The sequence below is a fragment of the Nipponia nippon genome, unplaced genomic scaffold (genome assembly GCF_047370975.1).
Source record: "Nipponia nippon isolate SJK-2023a ecotype South Korea unplaced genomic scaffold, ASM4737097v1 scaffold_7, whole genome shotgun sequence".
NCBI classification, from domain to species: Eukaryota; Metazoa; Chordata; class Aves; order Pelecaniformes; family Threskiornithidae; genus Nipponia; species Nipponia nippon.
This window is the reverse complement of record NW_028262391.1, coordinates 40,299,757-40,318,382: the sequence shown is the minus strand read 5'-3', so window position 1 is coordinate 40,318,382 and position 18,626 is coordinate 40,299,757. Positions and strand designations below refer to the sequence as shown.

Sequence of the window (18,626 nt, the reverse complement as noted above, 5' to 3'; positions counted from 1 at the left end):
TCGCCGGTAATGGGAGCAGGTTGTAGTTGAAGTATGAAAGGGGAAGGTGAGAAAGAGGTGAGGTAAGAGAGTATGAAATGCCAGAACTGTGAGAAGGTGCAGGTATTCAGTGCAGTTAGAGGGAAAACATATGAAATTACTGTGGAAAAAAGATGTGTCTAAAAAAGCTGCTGAAAGCATTTTGCAGCATGCTGTGAGAGAGTACTGCATCTTTTGGGCTCAGCCTTCCTTCCAGAATAACATCATTCTGTGCATGTTCTTCATCTGAGCTTTTTTCCTACTATTGCTATTCTGTTTAAACAGTGATCTGATATTCAGAGTGTGCTTTTATTGCACAAGATAAATCATGGTGAACAATTAGGTATTTCAAACACTAAACTTAGGTAGATTAGGCATTTCAAATATTAAAGTGGGGAAAAAGCACAGGGAACAAGAGTGTGATAATCATCAGTTAATTTAAAAAGATGTAAATATGTTCACCTATGATTGACTGATTAGTCAAATACACATAAAAGAGTTTCATTCATAAACCCTGCTTTGCCCATGGATATAGCTTCTATTTATGTGAAGAACATGCTTTGGTCTTTTTCCTTTGGAACTGCTGCCCAGGCTGAGTGTGGGTGTCACTCAGAAAGGAAAAAAATCATCTCTTTGTAAGGGACCCGTGCCTAGCCCCACATCAATGCCTTTTGTGCAGGAAGGCATCTGCTGTGATTGCCTGGGGAAGTTTTCTGCATCGAGTGCATATTGCAGAGAGCTCTGTGAAAGGGGAAGAAAAAAAAAAAAGGAAATCCTTATTTCCTTTTGTGTTATTCAAATATAAGGGAAAACAGAAAGGCGGTGTGGTGATTTTTTTTTTTCAAGGTGTTCTGCTGACATGGAAACCAAGAAAGCAAACCTCAGCTTGGCTGGGATCCCTGTCCATTGGCATGCTGGGTCTTTAAATGGAGAGGTGCTGAGCTGAAGAAGGAACCATGGGGATTTCTTACCAGGTGGAAGAGGTTTATTGGCTTTTAGAGAGTGTATTGCTGCCTGGGCTGTGCATGGTATGAGATGTGACATAGGCTAGGGCGCAGAGGATGTGTGAAGGATCACACCTTAATTTGCAAAGTGTAAAAATTATTGCCTGCTAGAGAAACCAGAGGGATTTTGTGTAATAGGAAGTATGTGGTGGGCTCTTGAGGGACATCTGAAGGAGGAGTTGAGGATTCTCCTCTGTACTTCAGCTCAAGCTGTGCAAAAATTGTCCACCTGCGTGTGCTGCCATCCTGCCTTTTTGGGAGTGGAAGGGACCCATAGGAGTTAATGTTTTCCTGAGATTTCTCTCTTATGGGTATACTGAAATATGCAGGAAGCTTTGGTTTTTGTTTTCTGGTTGGTTTTTTTTCTTTTTGTCTTTTCTCAGAATGAAATATTTCTTCTCTAACCTCAACCCTGAAGAGCAGTTGGGGGGAGGTAGGGGAGGGCACTGCAGTTTGGGCTGTTTGAATTCATTAGCTTGGGAGCCCCCACAAATGCCTCAGGCTGTGTACCTCCTTATGCACCCAACTTGGGAGAATCTCTTACCGCTACTGAATGCATTAGCCTTCATTAATACAATTAGCATAATAGCAATTAGGATTCATTATTCCCTACAAAAAGATAAAGTCAGTAATACATATCTCAGAATCAAATTCCTCAGTGCCTTGTCTTGGGATTGCTTTATTTTGGAGTTGTTTGCTCTTTATATCCTTCCATCTCCTAGAAACAAGAAAGCCACTTAATTGTAAAACTGTTTGGGTCAAAGAAATGCACTGAGATGATCTTTCACGCATGTTAAATAGGTGAATTGATCTATGGGACCCACACAGCTCAGCCAGCCACTCAACAGTCGAAACTGCAAACTTCATCTTCTTCAAGCACAAAAGCTACTTAGTTTCCCCATGTTGAAGACTTTTTATAATAGCAATAAGACAACTCTAGAGAGAACCATCTAATATTAACTCCAGGGAGTAATCATCTAATCACAATCTGGGGGTGATTTGAAGCACTCATCTGGACCAAATGCCTCACAACACCCCAGGAGTGGTTTTATTGCATGATAGCAGTACCCCATTGAGCCTTATTGCTTAATTAAAAACAAATTCCCAAGTAATTTTTTTCCCTTTCCATAAAAACACAGTAGTACATAGCATGTATAAAACATCCATTAAATGATGGTAGATGCAAATTTACATTGTGAGATACAATCCGTTTCTTTACCACTTGGGGTTGAAGTTAAATGTAAAACCATTTCCTATAATCTGTGCACTGCTGTGTTTAGAGAGGAATAAATATGGGAAAGAGGTTCGTTGTAGGATGCCTTGTTTTTATTAAGTGATATGTTCGGTCTCCTTACAAAGGAGTTCAAATTCTCGTCCATCTTGCAGACACAATAGTCAGTCAGCATTGTGGCCTTTTCTTCTTCCTCCTTGGAGGTTTCCTCAGCTTGCTGTTGTTTCAGTGGAGATCTTCAATAGGAATCCTGTATTTCTGTCTGGGATTTGCATTTCTCTCTGAGCAAGAGAGCACGAACAGTGCAGGTGACGTATTTGGGATACATCTAGCATGCTATACAAGTGCTGCCCAGCTGTCCTTTGTGGGTTTTGTAATCTAATGCGGATTAAGCCTGGTAGATACATGGTGCAGCCACTTTTGGTGATTTTGCCACACAGCTGACCTCCGCCTCCACTGGGTGCATGGCTGAGATGTCTTCACCTCCTGCAGTTCGACTGGGACCACTGCTTACAGCTGTGGCTACTCTGCAAGGGACCCAGATTGTGGATGGGAAGAGTATGAAAGTCCTTTTTGTTCATGTTGAGGGGTTGTCCTGCCTCAGCATCCTAATCCACAGCTCCCTTACACCTTTGCAGAGTACTTTCATAGCCCCAAAGTGATTGCCAAATGTAATGATCTCCTGAGGACTTTCAGTATTATTCATATATTACAGGCAAAGGAAGCTGTAAAATCCAAGTTTTTAAGTGGTTGTCCAAAAATCATACAGGGAGTGCCAGAGACACTGCTCAGAAATCTTGGCAACCAAAGCTGTAACTGGGCATTTGGCCACAGCACTGAAGTACATGAGGGGGAGAAGGGTTGGTATGACATTTTCTTCAGATTTGTTGCTCGGGGTGCTTTTAACTGGTAGAGATAAGCTTGCAAGTACAATTTTTTAAATAAAAGCTGAGAATTAGTAGTAACTATTACTCTAGATGTTCCACATGCCGGAGCCTTCTTGTGGTGCCTACAAGCTGTGGATAGAGGATGGCACTTGTGTCAGTCTCACCTGCTGTGAGCTGTGTTCAGTGTTGCACACACCCTCCTGGTGTTCCCCATCAAATGGTGGTTCCCCAAGGACTGGTGGGAGCTGAAGCCACATGTGAATATGTACTGCTGATAGCAGGTTGCAGCATTCAGGGTTATAGGGGCAGCATGCTTTGTCCCATATTTAGATTTTGTAAAAAATAAATGATTTTTTGTTTGGTGAACCACTTTGCTAGACTGTTCTGCTGACTTGATTTTTAATGTCCCATTGGAGAGATCTTAAGTGGTGGTGGTGGATTTGTTATAAAGAAGTTACGGCATTGTACTAAGGAAATGTGTGAGAGTAAAACCAGTCGCCTGCTTCTGCTGCCTGAGATCAGTCTGAAAGAGTGGCAAAAAGAATAATTAAGTCTGTGTATTTAAAACAGTTCTGTAGTAACTTGGGACATTGCCGGGTCAGGAAAGGACATGAAAGGACCCGGCAATGTTCTTGAACAATAAACGTTTTACCTGAAAGATCTCTGCTGGCTTTATTAGGAATGCCATTATCTTGCTTTGATCTGACTCTCTAGGACTGGCTGCTCATACAGCTGACACGGAGCAAGTAGCCAACAAAGGAAAGCCCTAAATAGGCTTTAATACCTTTAGTGAAGAGCTTCTCTTCCCCTCAGATGTATGTCATTTTACAAAGGTTCTTTTCATCTTAATGTATCATGGAGGTGGCTTTATAGAGTAGGACAAGTGCACACTCTGTTGGCTAAGGGGCAGGGTTTAGCAGGCTTGCTGTCAGACTTGACTGTCCCTGTCCAGCCGCGCAGCATGGAGCTGCAGAGGGGTCAGCAATGCTCCCTGCCTGCCCTGCTTGTGGAGCGGCGGCCACTGGCACTGCCACAGCCTGGAGGCATCTGCAGGGTACTGGGTGGGAGCTGCCCAGAGTGGGGCCTGAGGGAGCAGCCGTGGTACACAGTCTCCCACTGGTGGGTTTTTTTCTTGGCAAGTAGGTTTTGAAGCAGAACAGGGGGTTTATTTGCCTTCAACAGAATGAGAAAAAACAACCGTGCCCTACCTTGTGGCAACCAGTCATGCTGGGCAGCAGCGTACTGCGGGGTGGGCAAAGGCATGTCTCAGTCACATCAAATGCATGGCTTACTCTGAGTGACTGGAGCAGTGCTGAAGGGTTTGCGGAGTACAAACCTAGCCTATTCTCTCATCTGAGCACACATTTTTAATCCTTAGGACACAGAGTAAACATGATATTATATCTACGTTTATTTGGCCTTTTAACAAGATGAGGAGTCAGGAGTCTTACGTTGACGGTTCTGGGACATGCATGACTTCCTTTACGAGTATATCCTTTCATCAAGGAAATGAAAAGTGTGATATTTTAGCAGCTGGAAATGCCTGGCTAAGTTTGGTTCTGTTTCCTGATTTCATTTTGACATGGTAGGCAATTCAGAAAATATATTTGCAGCAAGGAAAATTTAGTTGTTATGGAAACATCTGAGAAAGGCAGCTGACATGGGGTAATGCATGCACCAGATTAGCAGTGCACACAGACGCAGTAAAAAGGCAAGTTCATGTAAGGTAAGGGAGCAGTTTCTAGGCACTGTCTGCTTCATGGGTGACTTTTCTGTCAGAACAGGGGAAAAAAAAAAAATCACTTTAAAACTGTGGGCATGTGGCTCCATCTTCTGGTACCAAAGCAAAATGTGTTGCTTTGGGCATAGGAGGAGGTGAGATTTTTATGGCATTTTTGTTAGCTGCAACAAAAGCAACAACAAAAACACCACCAATAATAATAATAATAATAAATGAAAATATCTGTGCCTCAGAGCCAAGCCACAAGTTATTAATGTAGTTTTCCTGAAGCTACAAACCATTCTGCTGCAGGGAAAGAAAACTGTCTTTTGAAACATACTCACAAGTGCATCTTCCAAAGCACCACACCGCTCTCCTACACAAAAACAATGTTTGATCAGAGCGTGGACTACACCAGTGAACCCTGATGCCTGCGTAGGCGCTAATATTGTCTCCTGCTTGTAGCTCTAGGATGTTTTTCTTTGTTTCCCCCTCCCCAACAATATCTTTGGCAAAGTAGCTAAAATTCATGATACATCTTCACTGAAATGCTAGCTGGGTAGAAGTAGGAATGAACGGTTCTTTAAGGTACACTGCCAGAAGTCAAAAGAAAATAAAGCTGTTTTATCACTTCACCAAAGAGTGAATGTTATTATATGTATATTGCACATGCTTAATTGAGCTTGATTACTCAATCTGTTCACCTTAGTAACTCATTTTGTTTTAAACAGAAGTAATTACCTTGATGCAGTGCTGTCCTAAAGCTGTTGTTCGCAAGTCATTGCAAATAGGAGGTATTGCACTGTAAATGCAAAATTAAAAATATGGATCATGCGTTTTACTTGTTTTACTTCTGTATACATATGTAAGTATGTCTCTTTTTCCCCACCCCCCCTGGATATTGAGCCTAGGGTATAAGGGACCCTATATTCTTTGTAGGAAGCAGTAGTTTTTAGTCCAAACTACTGCATGGCAGAACTGTGAGAATGAAGGTGAGGGTACATAAATTTAATGGCCCCGCTGCTTCTGCCCATAGTTGGTGCCACTCTTCCACTAACACGAGTGGTGAGTTATTTGCACGCAGCACTTATCCGTGGGGAGGACTGTGTAGAGACCTGCTTGGAAAGAGACCTGCTTGCATTCCTGTCAGTCTAGCTCCTGTATGGCAGGGAATCATACCACAAAAATCATCCCTAAACTAAGCACTAGCCAGGGTTTCTCATCATGGCCTCAGCAGCAAGGCTGTGGATCAAAACCAGAGGTAGAACTAGCCTTTGCTCTTCAGTGTGGTGCTTTTAAGGCCCCACACAAAAGGAAGCATTTTAAATGGCCACAGCCTGTGTTGATAGAAGATTGCATCCTCCATGGCTTGCATTTAGAGTTCCTAACCTGTCCCTGCAGCCAGGGTGCATTGGACTTCCCCTTGGCACTACCTAAGGTTTCCTTTTGAGGCTGCCTCCAATTCCTACAATCTTTCCCCCCCGCCCCCCCCCCCATTTAACCTTCAGCTTCGTCTTGTTTCACTTCATTGGTGATTCCAAGCTTTGATTTCTAGGGTCTGTGGCTCTCTCCATATCCTGTGGATTATTCTAAAGGGATACACTCACCTTTCTGAAAGGTGTCACAAGGGTAGCACCTTTTACTGACACTAACAGTAAATAAATACTACAAACCTCTTTTATTAGGAAGTACAAGCCCACAACAAATCCTGCCTGGAGTGTGTTTGATAAATCCGATCTTTTGTAGACATCTGGAGATTCTGTTTGCAAATCCCCAGCCAGCTTGTTTTGTAGTCATTGTTACCATAATTCAGGTTAATGTTTTTGCCACTTTTTACTTGCTAAAACACATGTGGTGCTTTATTGCTGAAAAAAGTGGCTGCCTTGGAACAGAAGTTCTTTTAAAACCCTTCTTGAAAGTTTGCTGTTTGGAGAAACAAATGTCAAATCAATTGTCCTAGCTCCGAACTGCCATTCTGAAAATGTAGCTGTGAAAAGAGATAACTTGGGTACTGTGATGGGGAGCACATAAGAATCTAGATTGAGAATTATGTAGCAATAAAGACCTAAAATAACAAGTGGAACAAGTAAACTTTTAGCTTTTCCTGCAAAGATTTGCTTAAAAATTACTAGATCCCAAGTGAGAATGTTCATGCCAAGTTTTAAATCTCATTTGAATTTTTATAGCTGTTATAATCTCTGATATATAACCTTGGAAATAGGGTCTCGTAACAGAAATGCCGAGTCCCTTGACTATTGCCTCGCAAAAAAGAGTTGCTGTAATAGGCTACAATTCTGAGTCAAGTTTGCAAGGCTGGCTTATGTCTGCATATCATCAGTCAAATGGGTCTAAGCTGGGCTCTTCACATTATTTGAGGGTATTTGCGTGTATGTGATCAGCTGTATGCAGCTGTTCCAGTAATGTCAGCCTTCTAAGTATAACAGGCACAATCCAGCATATCCTCATCCACTGAAATGTTGCCACAGGGAGAGGCTTGGAGCTTGGACATGCTGTCATGAAAAGTAAAGGAGAGTTTATTTTCTTCTTTTCTGTCCTTATTCTTCTATATTTCTGTGCAGAAGAAATGGAAGTTCCCAAGGAGCCTGGGCTGCGGGATTCCATGAGCCAGTGCTCTTTTCCCTCTCATTATCATACACTTGCAGTCAAACTCTAATTTTTGAAATAAAAAACCTGCAGGATTCTTTATTGGGACTATTAAACCTTCAATCTTCATTATTTAGGACGGCTACTTACCTTTTACTCAATGAAGCCATAATGCAACTGCTCCTATAAAAACTATCAAAATGGCTACTGTGGCAGTGAGTAGATTTTCCTCCGTGTAAAATAATCCTCTGTGAGTGAGACATAACTATCATTTACATTAATTAGGCAGCCATATAATGGGGTGTTCAATAGCTATTACATCATTTAAATTCTTCAGTGAGCACCTCAGCCACCCAAGAACTATCCAGCTTAACATTTCTGAGTCCATAATTTTGAAATAATCCTTTAGAGGAAGAATATGCATGGCAGAGTGTTGGAGACAATTTCACAAAAAAAAATTCATTTTCTTCAGATTTATGGGATTGTTTTAACATTTACAAGAAGTGCATAATCCTATTTTTCCCTCCCTCCCAGAATAACAGTGCTATTAAGTAGAGCCCATTTTGGGGCCGATACTGCATGTATACTAGAGTATGGCCAAGGAGCTTGCAGGCAGAGGTCTGTGCTGGCAGCGGGACTCACATATGCAATGACCCATTTCCCTAAGCGGACTGTCATAAGCCTGGGGCCCCGGAGCCACGTGGCTCAGCTGAGAAGCCCTGACTCACGGACAAGTGAGTGCAGTCATGCTTGAGATTTTGTTTTTAAAGTCTTAACTTTTGCCTTTGACAAGCATATGAGGACTTTAGCGTTTATATTCAATTTTGGTTATTGATTTAAAATTTGTGAGGTCGAGCCAAAGTCCTTTGGCATTTCTGGTAATCTCATACTTCCCAGAAACTATTATATGAATATTATAATTAATGTTCTAACTATATTATTATATATTTTTGTATATTTTAAGATACGTGTCTCAGTCAAAAGTATGCATGTATGTCATGAGGCTAGGAGCTCACTCAGAGAGCTGAAAGAAATAAGGCTGAATTTATTAACTAATACACCCGGAAGAGATTTCTATTAACAGGCCTGTACTGCAAATCTTTGACATGCTGTTCAGCTGCCTATAGAAGGTGATGGTTATTAGAAGATTGGTCAGTGCCTGAAAGTATATGAAAATAACATGTTTTAAATCAATGTTGTTTGGCAATAGTTAGGTGCTATGGGAATAGTTCCTAGAAGAATGAAAAAAAGTAATAGCCTAAAAATAGGCTGGGGAGCAGGTCAGGATAGACCGTAAAGTTTAGGTTGTGCCTTTTCCTTCAGCATCCTGGTTCAAAGCTATCAGTTATGTTATTTTAGTCAATTGTATACTCAATTTTTTTCTCTTCTTAATGGTTATAAGGTACTGTACCTTATCTGACTAATACAATAAGAGAAAGCAGCAGGGAGCTCTCTTAACAGGGAGAGCTCTTAATTCAGTATTAAATGTTGCTAGGTTCTCGGTAGGTCTCTGTAATCCCTATCCAACAGGCTGAGTATGCAGAGCTAGGTGTCAAAACCCGTCTGTAGGTAGAGCGCCAGGTACCGTTTGTTCTGCAGCCCAGGAGGTTTGTGTTTGCCAGATGTAACTGCTCCTCTCAGCAGCAGTGGATGCTTGATCCTCTATTTTTCACATTCACTCATTAACTTAATTAAACCAGTACACTGAGGGAGATTTCTGCCTTACCAAAATAATACATTTTCATCACATGCTGTAGGGAAGGTGAATGAGAATTGGAGTTAGTTACCATAGGAATGACAGAATTAAGGAACGGGAGCTTGAGACAAAGGTGGGTCAAACCTCTGTGAAATTCCATGGAATTGGCCATTGTTGACGTATAATTTGACCTGGTGCATAGAACCATGGTCTGGTGAATGTTGTAGCATGACAAGCTTTGTAAATCCAGTTTTCGTTTGTCTAACAAGATGGATGAAGGTGAGTATTTGTTACACAGGTCAACTAATGTGCTTTACTCAGCAAGGCCCCACATGCTAACGAGCTCACCTTGGGTGCAAGAAGGCAGTACAGCTGGGGTAAGAGGCACAGCTGACAAGGGTTAGTCTTTCAAAGTCCTCAGGTGTTTCCCATATCAAGAGAGCTTGTTTGACCTTTTGGTGTTGCCGAAGAGGCCAGTTGGGCATTTGCTTCAGCCGTGATGGTGCAGGAGACTGGCCTGATACAGCTGTTACTGGCTATTGGGGACCTTCTGTCGTGCCGGTACTGCTTAGACCTTGTGTGGTGTGTAGGCTGAAGAAGATGGAGCTGTTGGAGCCAGAAAGGAGAGCTCACGGATTGCTGAAGCCTTGTACTTGCATCACGTATGGTAAGGTCACCGTGGAGGCAAAGGGAGATTAATTAGGGAAATTGTAGTGGGTGCTGAGGGAGGAGTATGAACAGCAGGGGCTAGGAATTAGCCGTCCAGTGGTCTTCAGTGTGAAGGTGTCATTGACTGCAGCAGGAATGATAAGGTGGCCAGAACTTTTTGTTAGTTAGAAAACCTGTCTGTATATGTTTTTGGGACTTGTAACTGGGGAAGGGGTATGTGTAACTGCTGTGGTAAGGGGCTGAGGAATCACCCTGTTCAGATAAAAGCAGTGCTGCCCTGGTTTTGAGAAGACACTGCTCCTGTTTCCTGAATACGTGCTGCTGATGCAGAGGAGCAAGATGGTATCTCATGTCTAGTGCAGTACAGTGGGTCCTGCCTGACATCCCAGCTGTGTTTTAAGTGAATTTTAAAAGGAGTAGAAGGAGGCGTAGAAAAAATAAGAACTGTTCTGGTTATATGAGGCAAAGGATGCTATTTAAGAGAGGAGTTATAAGCAAAGATGTAAGTTATTTGATGGCAAACCTGTCAGTAGCTCTGTGGTGTGTGCTGCTGCTTTGGCACATGCGCAGCAACCAAAACACCTGGCAGAGTGTGGGCCTGGGCTGCTGTAAGAGCTCTGTCGCAAGCTCAGCGTTTCCCGGTCGTGCTGTTGAATGCCCAAGGACACCGTTTTCCTTGGAAAGTGAAAAATTTTGATAATTTTTAGATGGTATGCTGTGGCTTTTGTCACCGCTCAAGGACTGCTTCATATTTATTTGTAGAATGCTAAAGGTTATCTCAACCTTTTATAAAAGCTTTATAGATACCAGAAGTAAAGAAAAAGTGCCAATGTGGAGAAGGACCAACAGCCCCCAGTTAGTTAGTGTGTGACACGTGCAGGCTGTAGCAAATTTGGAGTATCTTTTTCCCGAGACCAGTGGAAGCCTGCAGACAATGCACAGAATTACCAGTGTCATGCCAATGAATGCAGCTTTTCTCTGCAGGATTTGTTTCCCCCACCAAACTGATTCTCTTTCCTTTTGTTATTCAGTCTGAACTCCGACTCACTCTGGTTTTTCTTCTGTACTCTCTATCACACCATGCCATTTTTTGGTTTCTTCCTATTAGAAAACAACACCAGTGTTTCCAGTCAAGGTTTCTAAACCTATGATTTGCAAATTACGGTAAAAATAGTGAAGCCAGGTTTGCCTGCCTTTTATGTACACACCTCAAACAAGCTTCCTTTTCCAGATCATATCAGCCTGGTGTAGCCATATCCTCTCCTTTTCTTTTGCAGTTCAATGGGGGCATTTTTCTAGTAAAAAATACTGATTCCCTTTGCCAGGACTTCTCCTTTGCAAAATGCAGCTATTTATTAAGGACTATGTGTTACTGTTCCAAATTATTTTAAGGTTTATTTAACAAGAGTTGCTTGATCAAAGATTTTAAGAGCCTTAGAAATTATTTCTAACCTCTTGCGTTGACGCAAGTCCTCCTGAAATACTAAAATGGACAAACAGAGTCTGCTACAGGGACAAACTTGTCCGAGACTAGAGAATTCAATAAAAAAGGCTCTGGTCCAGATCAGAATTTTATGCTCTATCTTATGCTTCTCTTAAACATTGGGTGGCTTGAATATGTAGAGTTAATGTCAGCTACGTGCTGCTGTGGTTTCAGTGATTCAATATGAGTTTCCTAATGAGAGTCTCAGGAGGTTCTGGGGAGTTTCCATTGTATTGCTGTGTAATCCATATTTTAGAGGAAGTATAAATAAACCCTCAAATAGAAAATTCCATGTGTTTTCTTGGATGTGACTTGGCTTTAATTTCAAGCATTTCCTACAATGAATTATTTTGAGGTTTCAAACAGAAATTATTGGGGTTTTTTGTTTGTTTTCCCATTCTTGCTTAAGTGTTCAAAATTCAGTAACTGGATTGTTTGCAATTGTTTCAGTTCAGATTGGTTATAAATACATGTGTCTTTGTATATATTATATATACGTAGTAATAGGAAAGCAGAAATATGTGTAATGTAGTGAGACAGTATATTGTTCATTGTTGTTCATTATTCCCTGGTTAGCTTCTTCTTTAGTGAGAGTTTAAATATAAAAATCATTACGAAAAATGTCTCTGCTGCGTGCAATTCAGAGTTGAACATAAGAAGGAAGAGACATGTTAGAGACAGCTGTGATTAGTTCTCCAATTTTCTAATATTAAATCCATTAAGTATTTACTGTCTCAGCTAATGAAGAAACGGGGAATGGTCATGAATCAGCAGGGGAGGACTGGTGAGCAGTCATTTTCACGTTACCCAGTTTCAAAGGAAGTTCCTTGACAAGCAACGGGGAGTTTAATGTGTTCTAGTGAAAGATGAACACAGAGCCGTGTTCTGGAGAAAGCAGATGGGACAGGGGTTTGGTTCAAGGAGCTGATGGGTAGATGGTGATACCAGCGGTCTGTGGGAGCGATTTAGCTTAAGTGATTTATGGGGGCTGTTTGGAACACTTCACTGAGTCATTACAAAAAGGCCTCTTCAGGTGATTTACCAACTGCAGTAAAGGCGTCTTGAATGCGTTGGCTGTTCAGCTCTCTTGTTATTCTTCATTTGTCATCTGTCTTCATGTGCTACTAGCATGTGATTACCTTGAGGAGACCTTTGAACATCTCTTCAGCACTCTTCACTGTAAATAATGAATGCCTTGCTATTATTTATCGAAAGGGACTGCTAGGCAGCGTTTGTCTTTTTTGGTTGCTGAAATAGTTTTAAAAAAATGGAAATGCCAGTAGCTATGGGAAGTTGTATCGTGTTCATCTATGTGTCCATATGGTAGAATATGGTATGTCCTTCACAGCACAATGAAACATGATTGTGCCTAATTCCAATTTGTATGGCATTCCCATTAATGATGTCTATTTAAGATGTCCATTAAAGGCCCTTAATGTTAATTAACTGGACTATGCCAATAAAGTTCTATTAGCTTCCCGCTATTAATTTAATATTATAGGCATTTAACAGATGTCTTAATTAGATGTTACACTGAAGGCTATGAGCAAAATTCAAATTAGGTCATTGTCCTGAAAAGAAAGTTTCTGCTATGATTTATGCTTTCTACCACATTGTTTGTTTTTCCTTCTGGCCTCTCACAGGAAACCAAGGGATTTAATTTCAGAGACTGTTGAGAGGAGAAATGGGTACTAGGTAGAATAATAACTTGGGTCTAACAACTTTAACACGTGTTCTTACTTCACAGATATATAAAGTTGGGCGGGAATGTCGATCTGCTGGAGGGTAGGAAGGCCCTACAGAGGGACCTGGCCAGGCTGGATCGTTGGGCTGGGGCCAACTGTATGAGATTCAACAAGGCTCAGTGCTGGGTCCTGCACTTGGGTCACAACAACCCCATGCAACGCTACAGGCTTGGGGAGGAGTGGCTGGAGAGCTGCCTGGCAGAAAAGGACCTGGGGGTGTTGGTTGACAGCCACCTGAACATGAGCCAGCAGTGTGCTCAGGTGGCCAAGAGGGCCAATGGCATCCTGGCTTGTATCAGGAATAGCGTGGCCAGCAGGACCGGGGAGGTGATAGTGCCCCTGTACTCAGCACTGGTGAGGCCGCACCTTGAGTACTGTGTTCAGTTTTGGGCCCCTCACTACAAGAAGGACATCGAGGTGCTGGAGCGTGTCCAGAGAAGGGCAACGAAGTTGGTGAAGGGTCTAGAGCACAAGTCTTATGAGGAGAGGCTGAGGGAGCTGGGGTTGTTTAGTCTGGAGAAGAGGAGGCTGAGGGGAGACCTTATTGCTCTCTACAACTACCTGAAAGGAGGTTGTAGTGAGGTGAAGGTCGGTCTCTTCTCCCTGGTAACAAGGGATAGGACGAGAGGACATGGCCTCAAGCTGCGCCAGGGGAAGTTTAGGTTGGATATGAGGAAAACTTCACCGAAAGGGTAGTCAAGCACTGGACCAGGCTGCTCAGGGAAGTGGCTGAGTCCCCATCCCTGGAGGTATTTAAAAGACAGGTGGATGTGGTGCTTAGGGATGTGGTTTAGTGGTGGACTTGGCAGTGCTAGGTTAATGGTTGGACTTGATGATCTTAAAGGTCTTCTCCAACCTAAATGATTCTATGATTTCCTTGTATAAAATATACATCTCTAGCAAAACCACTGTTGTCCCCATCTCAAGGGCAGTACTTCATATGATTGCAACAAAGATTTATTTCCATACCATCTGCTTTATTTCCTGACTTCAAAGGGGGCAGAGAAGCCGTCTGTTGTTCTTGAAAACCAGTATTGCCCATGCTGTGATTTCAACTGATCAGGGTCTGGGTCAGTGATGCTAAATCTGGTCTGCATCTGAGGGACTGTGCCCGAGAGGTGCAGCTCTCCTGTAACCTCTCCCAGCAACAGGTCCAGGAAGGAAGGAGGCGCTTCGGAGGCTGACTGGCACGGTTAGTGTTTTCACAGGACTGGGGAGGGTCAGAGGTGGTGATGCTCTTTGGCTTTCTCATGGCAGATAAATGGCTCGTGCTCTGCAGTGCAGTTAGGAGCTCTCCTCCTAACCCCGGTACTAGGCTTTGGTGTGTAGTATATGTGAGAGAACAGCTATGTTCTCTTTATAGGCAAGCAGGGTAATTTTCTTAAAGACTTGAATGGTGGCAGGGAAAAACTCCTCTTCCGAGAAATGGGTCTTTCATTTGATCCTGAAATTGAATTTAAAATTTAAATTGAAAGCTTCTGAAAACTACCTTTATAACATAAACACCACAGAGGGTCTTTTATAACAGAAAAATGTGATCTAAATACACGGGTCACTTCCACCTCTCAAACAAGTCAAACCTGCCTAGTTGATGAGAGATTGTAATCTGGGGAGTCAAAAAAGTAACCTGGAAGTATATATTAAAAAAATAATATGAAAAAAGGGGATAAAAAGGGGCTGAAGATACATGAAGCACAGGCACTGAAAGCTGAACAGGTCTCCACTGGTGCAAGTATGGGGTCCCCATTACAACCACTGTTGCAGACTGCTGCAAAAAGCAAGGATTTATAAAAGGTTTAAACACTAGAAACTTCTTCACAAGTGGTGCTGTAGGCAGGGTGGCTCACAAGGGTGGCTGGTGAGTTTAGAAGACTTGCATTATGAAACCACCCAACTTCTTGTGTTGCAGTGATGTAGTGCTTGCAAACAGGTGAGAGAATTGCCATCCACACTAGCCTTTTTAAAATTGTGTATGTAACATATATATAACATAGACACCATGTCTAAATATATATAAAAATAGGCTAAAGCTCTATGAATAGATGTTAAATACCCACAAAATTGCTTTATGAATAATTGAAGTACAAGATTGAATGAGGGTCACTTCTTTCTTTGAATTTCTAGCTTCAAGTGCTTCCCTCTTATGTGATGTGTTGTGTTCCCTGCACTCTGGCATGACAGTATGTATTTCTCTATGTAGACATACCTGATTTAACCTTAGAGTGGTATTAGTAAGCACCTGGTAAGCAAACTTGCAGGGCTGCAGTACATGTTTAGTATGTTTGTTTTCACTCATGTATGTTATCTGTAACAATATTAACCTCAGGGAAACTGATACTCAAGGTAAAACCTATCAGTTGAAACAACTTGTACCAGGCAAAGATGTTGATGTTGGCCCAGGAACAGCGATTATAGAAGAGCAGTTCTTATCACCTACAGCCTCATTATAAGCTTATAACGGGCAGATGGAGCCCAGTTTATACAGAAGGCAACAATAACATTTATCAGTTACATGATACAATTTTCATTGTGCAAATTTGTGATTATAAATTGAAACAGAAGTCAGGTAAGCAATACTAATCATATAAATTTAATAAAAGCCAGAATGTTATATACAAATAACAAAACAACCAGATACAACAAACTCCAACAGTCTGAGAGACTGCATAAAAGACAACAGATAACTAGTCATTCTTCAGTAAGAAGAAATGCTTTAGAAAAAATTCACATAGCTATTTAATCTGCCAGAAAACCTGGTCTTTAAACTGCAGGAAAACGGCAGACATTTCTATTAATACTTCTGATTTTCCATTAAATCATAGGTCAATAGTTCCTTTCAACTTGAACTTTTTTGCAGATCGCTCACTTGCTCTAAGCTGGAACTTGCTTCCATAGATGTAGGAAATGAATCCATCAATCTCCACGCTAAACACGTTGTTAAGTTTGGGAACAACTGAAAATGCAAAAAGAAAGAAATTAACAAAAGTTATGAACAGATACTGACGTACCGGGGGGATATTATTCACGTGTAGGCTTGACATTTGCCACATTTCAAAGTTTTTATGCTTTAGCAAGAGAAGAAAAATAACCAAAACTTCTAAACTTTAAACTTGAATTATAAAGTTAGTCTTCTTTCAGGAGCTTGCAGTAAGTGCTGCAGAGAATATCTAACGTGAATCAGATGAATGAGCCATGTGCGTAATCATGCTGCGTTCATTGGAAATGCGTTTTTTTTATTATTTGCTCATTTCTAATGAGATACTTTTTCCATAAAATACAGGGCTGTTACATGGTCAGTAAAGACACTGACTTCTGCCACTCTATGCAAAGAACTAAAAGCACTGATATAAAACAATGTACTTGGACACGTAAGATGAATAGTGTGTTTAAGAAATTCCTGATTATTCAAATTGTGAAAAGCACTGAAAAAAATGTCTTATACCTTTTAATTTGTCCTCTTTAGTGATAATTTTGAAGACATGTTTAAATTCCTGCAGAATGATTCCTGTTATCCCAACATAAGAGGGGCACTTTGATTTTGTGACTGAAAGAACAAAAGTATGTATGGATTAGAAAGCTTCAGATGCAGGCAGTTTATTTGCTCTTTTACAGTTGCCTCATGATTTTAAAAACCAGTTTGCAATATTCTGAAATAACGCAATTACAGTAATCGCTGGTAAAACTTGCGGTTAATCTTTGCAACTAACACCAGGATTTTCAAGAGCAGTCGAAAAGTAATTAGCATTGGTAAATAGGGAAAGAATCCATCAACATAGGGTCTCAACTATGTGACTCTACAGTTAATGATACTAAAAGGAATTTAAAAATAAGTATCCGAATAGGAGTGTCTACTGAACTTCGGAGGATTTTGTGAAAGAAAAGAAACGGAATACCTGTAACAATAGCTCCATGGAGATCAGCTTTTAGCAGTTTGCTCTGAACCATATGTGGTTGCCTTGAAGAAGAGGGTGGGATCAGAGAAGAGGGAAAGAAAATTATATGGAAAGTTAGGTTTACAAAATGTGACCGTGACTATTGACATCATGGCCAAAGCTTACAGAAATAGTACATATCCTATCAAGTAACTATGATGTTTGAAGCAGTAACTCAGTAAACCTGGAAATATCTACTAAATCAAAACTACGCTAATGTTAAAATATCTCAACTTACGCATCTGGTTTAAGTCCGTGACACAGGTCTCTGATATACTGTTTCCAGAGTTCGTGCAGTGGTAGAAAGATTGTGTATCTGCAGTAAAAGGACAAGAAGTAGTATATAAGAATTTAATTATAAAAAAAAAAAAAATCTATTGCTTGATTATGGAAGTAATCCATATTTACAATGGAGTTAACACTAACATTTATAATTTTGTAATCCGTTCTCATAACTTGTAATCTGCTCTCATAAGCCACTCCAAGCAGCAGGTTTGCTTTCATAAAACAAGGCACAAACTAAGTCTGTTCCTCTATCAGCCCAAAACGGTGACGTGTTTCAGAGGATGTGGCTATGTCTAAGGCTGAAGAGATTCCTACTCCTGTACCTCCCCGCTTACTGCACGTCAGCAGCAGCAGGGGCTTTGTTCGGCATGCGTTGGTGCGAGGAACCCGATGCAGGATTTTGGCTCTCTGGTCGCAGGCAAACTAACTTTAAAACTGAAATCAGAGGTGGGCGTATTTGGGTTTAACTTCTTGTTCTATTTAGCTATACAAAAGGAAAGCGAACTAGTAACAAACAGAAATGAGTTTTCCAACTATACAGACAAAAGAATAGTTTTCTCATGGTGAAATGCCACAGACAGAGTCTGAGGCTGACTTTACGTACCGAAGGGGTAGTATCCACATGTACGCGCTGCTGCTTTTACGTACTTTTGGCGTACTTCCCACTTATTTAAGATCTTACCTTTGCTGTTCGGGTTCAATTTCAAAAAGACGCATTTCTCGCCTTTGCTTGGCAGTGAAACCTTTCGTTTTCTTCCTCTTCTGCTTTGTCTTTTTTTTGGAATAATGCTCAAGAACCACAGCTTTCCGAGTCAGTATATCCTGGATAGCTTCATCTTTCTTTTTTGGCATGCTACGCTTCAGGAAGGCATTTACAAACGCTTTGGCCTCTTCTGACCCTTGAGGCTAAAGATATTTTAAAAGATAATTAAAATGTAATGTTTTAAAGTAGGAACTTGCCGCTGAAGGCAAGGGGCGCGGACCGGGGAAGGCCGTGCGGCGCCCCGACCGCGGGACCCCCCCCGCCCCGGTTGCCGACGGGGTTTTGTGAGGCTGTGGGAGAAGGGGGCCGGAGGCGCCGCGCCGCGCCGCTCCCGGCGAACGCCGGCTGCCCCGTGGGGCCGGGGCTCGCGGGCGGGCGGCGGTACCTGGAGGCGCAGCTCCCCCGTCTCCTGCGGCGGCAGCCGGCGGTACAGCTCCCCTGCAAGGCAGAGCGGGGCAGGGCGTCAGCCGGGGCCGCCGCGGACCCGGCCCCCCTCGCCCGCCGGCCCTCACCCTCCATGGCGGCGGCCCCAGCGCTTCCGGCGCGGGCGGTGACGACAGCGGAAGCGACGCGCGCCGGCGCAGAGCGC

At 42.1% G+C, this 18,626-nt stretch overlaps 1 protein-coding gene across 1 annotated transcript; it reads right to left on the bottom strand.

Moving 5' to 3' along the window:
• Positions 1–15,619: 15,619 nt before the first annotated feature.
• POP4 (POP4 ribonuclease P/MRP subunit) lies at positions 15,620–18,591 on the bottom strand. The gene is made up of 7 exons (XM_087740063.1): positions 18,550–18,591; positions 18,423–18,475; positions 17,957–18,180; positions 17,228–17,305; positions 16,951–17,012; positions 16,500–16,601; positions 15,620–16,010 (listed from the first exon to the last, which is right to left on the bottom strand). The coding sequence occupies exons 1-7, from the start codon at positions 18,554–18,556 to the stop codon at positions 15,874–15,876; spliced, it is 663 nt and encodes a 220-aa protein (XP_087596189.1). The 5' UTR covers positions 18,557–18,591; the 3' UTR covers positions 15,620–15,873.
• Between the last annotated feature and the right edge of the window lie 35 nt (positions 18,592–18,626).

What these genes read in the sequence shown, in the direction of transcription:
- POP4 (XM_087740063.1), bottom strand. An exon ending in CGGGGGAGCTGCGCCTCCAG is followed by an intron (nt 18,181 to 18,422) that starts GTACCGCCGCCC and finishes AAATATCTTTAG; the next exon opens with CCTCAAGGGTCAGAAGAGGC. An exon ending in TAAAGAGGACAAATTAAAAG is followed by an intron (nt 16,011 to 16,499) that starts GTATAAGACATT and finishes TTGCATTTTCAG; the next exon opens with TTGTTCCCAAACTTAACAAC.